Source organism: Trachinotus anak, unplaced genomic scaffold (assembly GCF_046630095.1).
Source record: "Trachinotus anak isolate AG129_WGS33_773 ecotype Australia unplaced genomic scaffold, CSIRO_AGI_Tana_v1 ptg000021l, whole genome shotgun sequence".
Lineage (NCBI taxonomy): Eukaryota > Metazoa > Chordata > Actinopteri > Carangiformes > Carangidae > Trachinotus > Trachinotus anak.
This window is the reverse complement of record NW_027273872.1, coordinates 16,166,486-16,178,564: the sequence shown is the minus strand read 5'-3', so window position 1 is coordinate 16,178,564 and position 12,079 is coordinate 16,166,486. Positions and strand designations below refer to the sequence as shown.

Here is a 12,079-nt window from a genome sequence, read left to right as displayed (position 1 = left end):
CGGTTTGTTTACATGTTACTAATGCTTCCTTACATTTGCTCAACATGAGGAAGAACTTTGGCTTGAATTGACTCAGTCTAACAGTCCAAAATAAAAAACACAACTACACAACATGGATTTTCACTTGTTGTATAGCAGTGTGATTAAGTTTATTACATATACTTGAAATAATCTGAAAAACAAAATGTTTTAAACCATAACAAGAAGATTATTGAGGAGAAACATCAAGACAAAGCTCAGTAATGTTTGTTTGTGATGTGCTAAAAAGATTTTTTGCACAAACACGCCACAGTTATGTGAAGAAATTCATTTTTGGTGTCTGTGTAACAGGAGTGTTAGAAAGAGGGTCTGTAGGAATGAGTATAGTGGGACCCTGGCAGAGCAACAAAGGTGCTGCTGAGATAATTATTTTGAGAAGAGACAGCAAAGGCTGTTGTTCAAATTGTTATTCATGAAGTCTGTCACCTCACAAAGTAAAAACAAGGATCTGTGAGTGGTGAAATAAACCAGACAGAGGAGGAAAAGCATTCAGACTTTCTGTAGCCTCTGCAATGGGATGAATACTTCCCTACAAAGATTTCAGAGTTGTGCAATGTCGACAGATACTGTGGGAAACGTTCCAGAGGAAATGCAGATTGGACATTATCCAGTAAAAAGTAGGAAGTGAGGAGAGAAGAACATTAAGGCCACACGGTTTCTATCTGCACACATGTCTAACATATACAGTACATAATGTTCCGGTAGCATACACACTTTACAGCAGAATCACAATAGAGTTTCAATGGTAAAGCTTTATTCAACACCTCTGCAGTTTTTCAGTGATTACATTTGCAGCTTTTGCATTGATTGTCCCATTTGCACAAAAAAAAAACAACACTTAACACTATATGAAATATTGATGTACGACTGTCTACAACATTTCAGTGAAAATAAAGATAATTCTTGATTTACATGATTAGATATATACATTATTAGACATCTCATTTGTGTTCCATTCAGATGCAAGCACATTTGAAATGCCTGAAGTCATACAAATTTGCAGTCTCTCACATAGCTTATATGTTTTTCTAAAATCTTCATACAGTTGGCAGTGTAGGCTGACTGGTACATCTAGACATAGGTGAAGCTTACATCCTAACAGTTACAGGAGATGAGAAGATTAAGTTGTGCCATGCAAAAAAAAAAAAAAAAAAAAAAAAAAAAAACCTTCACATTGTCAGACATGAAACATTGTTCACCTGATCCAGCACGGATCCACAAATTTCCCTGCTCAGTTCCGTTGTATTCCCTGCTCCTAAATCACACTGAACACTGGTTAATGAATTACATTGAAGTGGAACAATCACATGTTGCCACCAATTGACAGCTAGTGTAAGTGAGTCACAAGAAACACAGCTATGACCAAATCCCAGAGAGGAAAACAACATGGTCATTCTTTGCCTGCTCCATGGTTGATTTAGCCTGTTTAAACCAGGGAGAAACACTTGCACTGTTTCGATGTTGGGTTAAGGTGATCAGAGAATAGAACCTAGCTTGTCTGCACCACATAAAGTTGGGTGGCTCAGCTCTCGCAGTTTTGGATCCAGTGTTTGTGACTGTCGGGTTGCTTCCTCTGAGAAACCTTACATGCAATAAAGTGATGAAAAGGAAGTGAACCTGCTGACGAAAATCTCCAAAGAAACAAGAAACATTCGCTCTCAATAAAAAATAGTAATAAACATAGTGTACAATATATAATTAGGAACATGTGAGAAGAGAGGACAAACAGGTTTTGTCTCCTTTGGATAAATTGCAACAGATTATACCTCAAATACATAACAAGGGGTGATAAACAGTCTGTGAGGGAGTAACGCGTAAGATAAGATACAGCTTTGGATGTTTGTGTGGTTTGTCGACATGTTTCCTCCTTTCATGTCTGCAGTCGGTGTGAGACGTGGCAATTTGTAGTCATGGTCTGCAAAGAGTCAAGTCACATGCTTGCTGCAGCTGCTCGTCTGTCTGTCGAGCAGACACAAACAGCGAAAAATAGCTGTGAAGGCGACTCTGCAACCATCCAGCGTTTGGAGCAAACTGTGGTACTTTGGCCACAGACTACAGCTTATCCCATGATGCTTGCGGATGAGTGGTTGGTTTATTGATTGATTGGTGGCGAGGGCATTCAACAAAACTGGTAGTTGTTGGTCTTCATCAGAGGCTGCTCCTCTTCCTCATGGTCACAAGACTGGTCACAGGGGCCGTCACAGCACTTGGGCTCGTCACACACTTCACCCTCGGTGACCTGCTGCTGCACATTCTGGTAGATTAGCTGTGGAGAGGCATCAGTACGATGGTTAGACTTCAGCCAGAAAAGCCAAATATCGGCTTCATCCTTCATCCAGCTTCAATGTAATGGTGTTAAAAGTGAAAGAAGTCTTGCATTGTGTAACTAAAATATCATTATCAGTCCCCTGTTTAATATGTGGCAGAGAATGATACTCTGAAAATTGTGAGTATCTACTTTGGGAACAACACCCAAACAAGGTTTTATCACAAACAATCCAATTCATTTAATGGGTTTGACAGCACAGCTAAACTTGTTTTCTCTTTGGGAGAATTAAATTAAAACAAAAACAAGGTTTCCTTAGGACATCTTGGCTGGGGAATCACCTTTTGTTCCTTGTATAATTCTGTTGAAGCCAGACTGGAGCCATTATAACCTGCTCCACACTAACCCACCTGTTCCTGCTCAGGTTGGTCCCCAAGTAGTCTCTCTATCATCTGACTGATCTTGCTGAACGTTGGACGCTCCGTGGGCTCCAGATTCCAGCACATCTTCATGATTGTGTAACTGAAACAAAAGCAAATCACAGTTAGAAGACAGATTTCTTTCAGCTAAATTCACCAGACAAAACAGTTATTGATGCTATTCACTTTCAGGGGTTTATATCTGAGGCTATGCACCTGATTTTCAGTGAAAACTGCTGAGTTTTTGTGGTAAAATTGAAAAAACTAAAGCCAAAACTGAAAAAAGGAGAGACTTATAGACGTGGTGACGCAGTTTGATAAGAGAGACTTGTTCATAAAAATCCCTGCCCCTCCAGTCTCATTTTGCTGCCGTGAAATACCAGTTACATGGCCTCCTAGCTTTGAGATCATGTGGCTAACAGGCAGAACTGAGGCCTGACTCACAAAAGAACAACAGATGATTAGGCCCTGACTCAGATTCAGTCCCCTCCGTTTCCACAACACAGTTATTCCGGGTGGTGTGACAGTCACATCAAATCAGCACACTGATGTTAGGGCCCTCTGTGATACTGGGAAAAACACTCTCTTTATTTTCTCATCTTGTTGGTTTGTAAAGTTTGGAGTTTAGGCTTGCTGAATTTTGAGTTTGGGGTTAGCCGAAAATGCAAAGCAAGCGAATTAAAATCAGGAATAATGGAAGAACCTCATGAGTTCACCAGCTGTTAGATAGCGTGGCAAAGAAAAAAGGATCTTTGTTCAGTTGTGACGAACATTTGGGAAGCATGCCGTTTGAACTGTCTGATGGTGAAGTCAACTTAGGATCAACTATTTTTTTTTTTTAAATCAGTCTTTGTTGATTCTGATACCAATTTAATTTTGTGTACTATTTAGTAGTTATTTCCTTTCAGCAGCAGGTCTCAGCAGTTAGCAACCATAACCACAGCATTACTACTATTTTGAATCTCAGTTTAATAGGTTGAGTGCTAACATTTTACCAGCTGATGAAAAAGGTGAGGATTGCTACTGACTCAACTGATAATTGGGCAATAAGAAATAGAGTATTAACATTTACTGGACAACAGTGTTTAAAAAATGTTGTGGGCAAAAAGCAGCAGGGATCCATCCAACCAGGCTTCGTGTTGCTCTGGTGTTGAGCTTACATTTCAGGTGGAGCAAAGTCTGGTTGGCACATCTGGTAGCCGCGCTTCACCATCTTGTAGAACCTGGAGTCCACAGCCATGCTGGGATAGGGGCTCTTGCCTAATAGAAAAGAATATACTGTAATTTCAGCGAGAACATCATGAAGTAAATGTGAGTATATGTAGGGGACACGTGCATGCGTTCTGACCTAAGGAGAAGATCTCCCACAGGAGGATGCCATAGGACCAGACATCGCTCTGGACAGTGTACACGCAGTCAAAAATACTCTCTGGAGCCATCCACTTCACGGGCAGACGTGCCTTCACACACAATGTCAAAAGGACAAAAAGTGTTATTTTTTATTTTTAATTAGACTTATGTCATATGAGTAGAAGTTGGCTTTAATGTACTCAAGCGCTTACATTTCCCTTCACCACGTAGTTGGAGTCATTCATGATGTCACGTGCCAGGCCAAAGTCACAAATCTTTGCCTCTCTGCGGTTGGTCAGGAGGACATTCCTAGCAGCCACGTCTCTGTGAATACACTGCAAACACACACACACACATATACACTCAGTTTGTCTTTGGTTGTAAAGTCCTCCAGATGGAGCATGAAGAATTGTGATCAAATACACTGTTAAACTGTGACAATGATTAAATATGAACAACGTAATGGGAAATACCCCTCATAACTCTCTCACAAATGATTTCACACCCTTCATTTATCATATTCAATACAAAGTGGTACTTTTCATGCATGTCCATCATCTGGGTATTACCCGCTTTCTAGGGTCTATACAGCCACTGCTGCTGTAGAGTATTCTATTCCATATGTTTGCACATTTAATTTAATTTTAGTGGCAAAATCACTCACATTTTTGGCAGCCAGAAAGTCAAGGCCCTGAGCCACTTGAAAGGAAAACCTCAGCAAGTCATCAATGTCCAGCGGCCACTCACCAGTCTCCTCACACACAGGGTCTAAGCATGAATCAGAGAGAAATAATATTAGTAACACCCAAGGACAGGAAGTAAAGTGGCAAATTTTCATGCTGCATTTTGACTGAATTTGTGTGAATATAAAATGGGATTTGGTGGGAAAGTATTTTACCCGGAGATGATTCCACGTTTGGCAGCTGGCTTGGCCTCATCTCCATGTAACTGCTCGATGATGCACTGGAGATCCCACTGTCACTGTTGGACGGGAAGAACACACAGAGCGGGACGTCAACAGAAACAGATAACAAAGACTTTCACTAATCCTCGATCACGAGACTGCACATGTTTGGAGATGTACCTTCTAATGAACTGTTTCTGATTGCAGATGTTTTTGTAGTCATTTGAGCTCTCCATCTCCATGATGTCGGGAATGTTCATAACAAAGGTCACAAACGTTTCTGCCTTCTGGCGAAGGAAGTTGAGGAGGTCACCAAGGCTGCAGTACTCTGTGATCACAAGCACTGGTCCTGATGAGGAAACACACCATGTTATGACCCTTTCAACAAAGAGAAACGGTGTTTGCATGCAAATTACTTAGTTGTTTTTACAATATTCTAATTTCATCAAACATGATAAAGAATAAATACAAGATGCTGTCTGACCTCCATAGGTGCAGGCTCCCAGTAGATTGACGATGTTCTTGTGGTGTCCCAGGTGGCTCAGGATCTTCAGTTCAGACATCAGCGCCTCCCTCTCATCTGAATGGGCACTGGCTACATAACCACAACACAGATTGTCATATTATTAAATCTGATCTGTCGAATAACTTTTTTATGATTTTGTTAAGTGACATTTGCAACTGCCCTAATCAGGCATAATTTCTTCACATTATGTGGAACATTTTCAGATTTGCCAGTCATTTTGACTTGGTCATATAAACAAAGATCTCTCTGTTAAATCGAGGCTCAGAAGATCGCCTCACCTTTTAACATTTTCACAGCCACACGCAACACATTGTCTTCCTTTCCCAGACCGTAGGCTGTGGCCTCAACGACCTTTCCAAAAGCTCCTGCACCAAGGATCTTCCCTGGTCAGAGAAAAAATATCAGAGCGCATTATGAGTATGACAAAAACCCGCTCATGTATCATCAGATACATCATTACCATTTTAACATTATGTTTGCATCTAATGATGTAATCTTTCAATAAAAAAATTTAAAATTAACAATATTTTTAAATGCAGTCAATAATGGCATATGATCCACAATGTGAACTAAATGTGAACATTTAAGATCACTTGAGTCAGTTTAAGATAAAATGCTGCAAACCTAGCTTCAGCTTGTCTCTTGGAAACTCCCACTTCTCATTGTAAGGCAGCTGAGTGGGGTCAATGAAGGTGTAGTTGTTTCCATCTCTTGCCTCAATGATCTTCCAACGGATCTCATACCTGGGTTTCTGAAAACGAAAGTAGGTCATAATGGTACTAAATCAAAGAAAAAAACCCATGTTTCCTCAAAATATTTGAACATCTAACCAGTATTTTACTAGTTAAGCTACATATGTTGTTAGACTAACCTGCTTATATTTGTAGAACAGGAAAATCAGTAGCACGAGGAGGATGGTCAGAATTCCTGCTGCCCCAGCCAGAATGGAAGTGAAGAGCTGATCTGTCCAATCAATATCAACACATAATTTAACTCTTATGTACTGACTGTGTGTAATGTAAGCTGCTGTTCTCTGATGTGCCTCTGTAGAATTTATAGAAGTCGTAGTTTTCTAAAACAGACTGGATTAGAAAAGATTTAGACTGTTTAAGAAGGGGACCAGCTGACCATGAGACTACAATTTTACAAATCAGATGTTACATTTGGGTTGAGCCCCTGTCCATGTGACTGTAAGATAACAAACTGAGAGCTACAGTGACTGTGATCGGTCAAATACTCACCAGAAACCTCCATGGCAAAAGTGTCGCTGCTGACACCTACAAGGTTGAAGGCCACACACTCCACTGTCATCCTCTGACTGGACGGCCCCACGGTGAGGACGCTCTCCACCCCCACGGCCCCATACTCCTTCCTCTGGACCTCGACTGTGGGAGCCTGGAGAGGGATCGCCATCTGCAGCCCAGTGGTGTTTTCATTGCACCTGCCTCATTGTAACACATATACAGTTAGACACAGGACCCAAACATCACAGGGGTGTTCGTACTTAAACCCCACATCCTCACTTAGTGTTATGGGTTATGTGTCTGCTAACTGGCTTCAGTGTATGGTGATACTTACGTAGGCCGTATCCCAAAACATTGGTACCAGATGATTCTGGGAGCTGGATACCCAAATGAGGTGCAAGTGAGTGTGGTTACATTTTCCCATCTCACTACAGCCACTGGTCTCTCTGCCAGTGAAGAAAAATGAGGGAAAAGTTCATGCTCAGCTTTGTTAAACTGCCAAAAGGATTGATCAGATTATTGAGCTGTACAATCTTCAAAGAAACTTTTATTTTCCTTCTATCAAACTGTTAGAAAGATTGTGTCATAGGACGATGAATGTTTTTACTGTTTTGATTAGTGTTTAATCACATCACTTACGGTACATTTGGACTTGGAACGTGATGGATGCATTAGCCAAGTCACTCTTGGCATAAAAGGTGTACTGGCCCTGCTCCTGTGCGTTCATTCTCTTCAGCTGGAGAGTTGCATGGTATCTATAAAAAAACAAACAAACCAAAAAACCCCAAAAAGGATCTTTAAACTGAGAAAAAGAGGAATGTCTACGGAGTCAAAGAAGTGACTAATTGTGTGGTTTGAATTCAGACATTTCCTATGAATCATTGGCGAATTCGTCAAGAGACTAAAAAGAGAACACCACTCTTCCCTCTAGCAACAGTTTCATGACCTAAGAGAATATTATGACCTTGGTGTTCCCTGTCAAATTCACCCAAAATGCACTGACAGCATTTTTCCAGAGGAACTTCCCCTTCCTGTAGTACACTTGATTGTTTTTTTTGTAATTTAAACTGTGCTATAAGCATGTGAAAGAGCAGCTTTCACTGGAGACTTTTACCTGTTGTTGTATCGGATGAACTTGTGCTCCTGGGTGGACGTGTTGGGAGATGTTGGCGTGTGCCACCTGTGCTCTGTAATGTGAGGGTACGCTTCGATGAGCACACTGAGCTCCAGATCTTCTCCCTCATTCACCTCGACCGAAAGACCCTGGTGGGCAAGTTTAGGGGACAGCTGGGGCAACAGCCTGATGTAGGGCTTGTCTGTTCAGGTGAATCCAGAGACATGCCTTCAGTTTGTCATTTATCAGCAGTTAACAGATGCTGCAAGCTTTTCAGAATCAGTTATGGCAAGTGTGGTTGTTTCTGTGGCTTACCTACAACCAGCAGGTATGTGGTTGAACTGTTCACCCCTGCTTCATTGGTACCAATGCAGGAAATATTTCCTGTGTCTCCGAGGTCCACAGCAGGGACGGTCAGTATGCTCTGTATGTCCAGACGATTTTCTCCACTGGAGCGGACCCTCTCCTCAATGGTTGGTTGCTGCAGACAAAAAATAAAAAAGTTAAAATCATGATTACTGCCACAATTAATTAAGGAAAGTTGAAAAAATGCGCCATACTCACCGACTTGGTGGTGTATTTCCAGGTGACATTGTAGTTGAAGTTGGGGTTGTGTGTGGTGCAGCGAATCTTGAGTTCCTCCCCAACAATGCGTACATATTCATCTGTCTCCAAGAAGACATATGGAGGGAAACGAAGTTCTGGAGCAAGAGGAAATCATACATGAGTGTCAAACTGGATGCACATATCTCTTCAGATACAACAGATACAACAGTTTCGATTAAGCAGTCCCAACAGCCGAATGTGTCTCACTCTGAATGACATTGATGGAAAATGCCTTGGAGATCCTCTCCACTCCGTTGACCTTAGCTGTGCAGACATAGTCAGCGTTAAAGCTGGGGTGGAGGTTGTGGATGAAAATACCACGGTGCCGGTCGACTGTGAAGTTCATCCCTGGTGGCACCGTGGTGCCATTGTCCATGCGGAGGCCCAGGTCTGTGGCTGCTGGGTCGGTCAGCAGGCAGGGCAGCAGGTAGTCCTCACCTTCTTTCTTCACCACCCGCAGGGATGTGCTGCTGGTCCAGAACAGACGGTTTGGATCTAAAGGAAAGAGATTTATTAGATCATTGAACACTACAATAATGTGGAATTTACTTTAAAGAAATCTAGCAACCAATCACAGAGAGGTATAACACTTACAACTCAACTTTAAGAAGCTTGTCCTACTCTTCTGTGAACAGAAGAGTAGAAATCTCATTCATCTGAGCTCACCTTTTATGTACACATGCACTGAGGAGGTCAGGTCACGATGCTGGGAAATGTAAAAACACTTGTACGTTCCAGTGAACTCTGCGGAGGGACGCTCCACCCTTAAGGTGCGGACATTCCCATTGCCCTTGGACACGTAGCGTCTGTGTTTGGAAAGCCTGGTTAGCCAGTTTACATGACCGTCCCCCTCACACCTCAGATCAAGAGGGGTTCCAGGTCTGACCACCAGCTCAGAACCCCCCACCACCTTAGAGTTGAATTTGATCACTGGACGCCTCCATTCTGCTGAGAAGGAATGAAAATATGAATTAATGAATGAATTTATTGACTTTTTAGGCAACGGAAATGTAGAAAGAAAAGTGTTAGAGCAAATCAATCAAAATAGACTGTGTTGCTTAAGTTCTCAGACTGTAGTTTTACTCTATTTTGTTGTTGCTCCTTGGAAATTCAGGATGTTGTTTCTGTTTTGATCATTTTAAGATAACTGAGAACTCAGAAATGTCTCATCTGCTCCAGGATTCAGATTTATGTTGGAAGTAATCTCATGAATTCAGGAAACAGATTGAAGACTTGGACCAGAATAACATCTCTCGATCCTTCTCACTTCTGCTTTTGTCAGTGTTGCTATCTAAACACTGGCAGCATAAAAACTAAAAATATGGAAAGTTTGAAATCTGTTACTGTTTAATTTTAACTTAGGCCATCATATTCAACGCCACATTCAAGCATTTTAAGCATGGAAAATTGAGTAATATCTAACAGGCATCTTTGAAAGGGACATTTCTAAAAAAAAAAAAAAAAAAAAAAGAGGCCCCATCCCTGAGGGAATAACAAAGCAAGATTTACGGATGAAGAACAGGGCTCTCTTTGAATGCTCGGTGTTGATTTGGAAGTTTGTAGAAACTCAGCAGGATGTAGGGGTTGTTTGAGGTTGAAACTGTTTTTGGAAAGTTGTTGACCCTGAGAGCTGACTGAGAGTACCTTTCCTATTAATTTCTCTCTTTCTCTTTTTCTTATTGTTTCTCTCTCATTGAGTATTGAAACTACACTTTCAGTAAGGATCATAAAAGTTTCCATTTAAATGTTTGTACAGTGTCTTTTGGAGCTTGAAGCAGAACTGAGATTCCATGTTCAGCATTTTTCCTATTCACCACTATGTAGACAGACTAGGAACCGATCAGCATTTATTTTTTCTGAACATCCTGACTGTCGGAGTAAACAGTTGCCTTTCGCCCAAAGCCCCCCTCCAATCGTCTAAATGAACTATTCATCCAACCTCAAAATGACCCCAATTACACCTCACACAGCAATCCACCAGAAGGCAAAGCTAATGCATTCAGCTGTAATTAAACCAAACAACAGATGCTTTCATGTGTTCAAATACAAATACATGAAATTGCAATTTGATGCCCAGCTTGTGGACCTCAGAATCAAAAGAAAGTATCATAATGACCCCAAAAAACAACTCATGATACTGCAGACACTTGTTCTGCTCATTACAAAAGTGTCAGATCTCAGATGGAGAAGCATGCACTGTTTCTCAGCCCCTCCACACTGACCACGTTTGTGAAAGTATGTGAAATTTGAACCTCTTATACACAATAGTGTAACTCAGGTTTGAGAAGATATTATATAAATAATTGGTTAGCTATGCTGCAGTTGAATATGTCATGTAGAATGTATGCCATGTATGTCATGTATGTTATTGCAATTTGATTTATTTAAGCTTTGTTTTAATCCAACATTTACTTAACTCTACACAGTGTGAGATTTTACATCATTATGAAAATAATCCAACTTTTTTAACTTTTTCATGCTTTGCCTTTTTTTTTTTTTTTTGGAGTGTTTGTCTTTCTTCCACAGTTTTATTTACGATTATGGATTGCTCATTTATATGCACAGTAGTTGTTAAAAAAAATAAAAACAAATAGAGTAAAAAGACAAATATCTGCAGCTGTAAATTTAACAGTCATTGATTGTCGGGCCTTACCTGGAGTAGCAGAGGCCACAATCCCCAGCAGCAGCGTGAGGTAGGACTGCATCCTGGATCAACTCCAAACCTGCAGTTTGAGGGTTGATGTCTGTGTTTGCTACAAAACGCTTTTCTTTTGATCTGTGGTGTTGGAGAGAGAAACAAGAAAACCACAGCAGAAGCTGTGTTATCACTCATTCCCATAATGAACTTCTCTTTTCTGATTGGTCAGAGCAGCATTGCCTGTAAAGATGAACCTATGCTGAAACACAGTCTACTGTCTTTTGTGTACATTAAAATAAGGAAACAGACTAACGTATGAAATACTTTGAGGAAGTAAGTAGGGAATTAGTACATCCCTACATCTGAAAACAGAGATTCATTGTCATGCATTATGGAGGCATCACTAATTTATTTCAAATACTCACCTGCAGTTGTCTTCAGCTTAACAGAGGGGTACAATAATGTCCCTGGGTTTGACGTTTCCAGCATCCAGAGCTGAGACAAGAGCCCCTTCTTCCCTTTCTGTTTGCCTCTGCCCTTCTTCTCCCTTCTGCTTGTTTACAGTGTCTTCGACCACAGAAGTCACACAGCAAACATGAAATCTTTCAGACAGCAAGTGGTGGAGGGTGGAGGGAACTGTGTGTGTGTGAGGGGGAGGCGGATCAGCATATCACGCTCAACTAATTAATGAGCTAGTACCAATTTGCCACAGAGAGGCACAATTCTCCCGAGACACCCGTGGAGGTGAGACTAATCATCTCCATCACTGTAGAACCATGGCTGCCAGGCTTTTCTAGCTGGAAAACCGTGGACTCATGGGAGAGGGAAGGACAGTCAAAGGGCTCTTAGAAATCTGATCGAGGAGTCAGAGAAAAATATGAGGATGCAGAATGAGAGAAGTCACTCTAATACATAGGATTTGCTGTGAGTAAGACTCCACACCATGAAAGAAACATCTTTTAAGTAAGTTCTA

The 12,079-nt window shown here is 41.1% G+C and overlaps 1 protein-coding gene across 2 annotated transcripts; it reads right to left on the bottom strand.

Annotated features, from left to right (window-relative positions):
* Positions 1–771: 771 nt before the first annotated feature.
* LOC139606206 (macrophage colony-stimulating factor 1 receptor 1-like) lies at positions 772–11,784 on the bottom strand. 2 transcript variants are annotated; one of them, XM_071458247.1, is made up of 22 exons: positions 11,532–11,784; positions 11,122–11,244; positions 9,135–9,413; positions 8,676–8,963; positions 8,427–8,563; positions 8,178–8,343; positions 7,863–8,064; positions 7,388–7,503; positions 7,083–7,194; positions 6,746–6,945; positions 6,376–6,467; positions 6,129–6,255; positions 5,783–5,887; positions 5,463–5,573; positions 5,159–5,327; positions 4,973–5,055; positions 4,739–4,842; positions 4,287–4,409; positions 4,073–4,184; positions 3,885–3,984; positions 2,716–2,827; positions 772–2,305 (listed from the first exon to the last, which is right to left on the bottom strand). In XM_071458247.1, exons 2-22 carry the CDS (start codon positions 11,171–11,173, stop codon positions 2,159–2,161), a joined length of 2,937 nt encoding a protein of 978 aa, XP_071314348.1. In that variant the 5' UTR covers positions 11,174–11,244; positions 11,532–11,784; the 3' UTR covers positions 772–2,158. The 2 variants fall into 2 exon arrangements, with proteins under 2 accessions (XP_071314348.1, XP_071314347.1); XM_071458246.1 differs by having other exon boundaries at positions 9,135–9,416; positions 11,532–11,783.
* Between the last annotated feature and the right edge of the window lie 295 nt (positions 11,785–12,079).

Bases quoted from the DNA above. Each gene is read 5' to 3' on its own strand.
- LOC139606206 (XM_071458246.1), bottom strand. From the start codon at position 11,173: ATGCAGTCCTACCTCACGCTGCTGCTGGGGATTGTGGCCTCTGCTACT. The intron at 4,410-4,738 runs GTGAGTGATTTT...GTGTGTTTGCAG, and splicing joins ACTTTCTGGCTGCCAAAAAT to TGTATTCACAGAGACGTGGC. The intron at 4,185-4,286 runs GTAAGCGCTTGA...TTGTGTGTGAAG, and splicing joins ACTACGTGGTGAAGGGAAAT to GCACGTCTGCCCGTGAAGTG.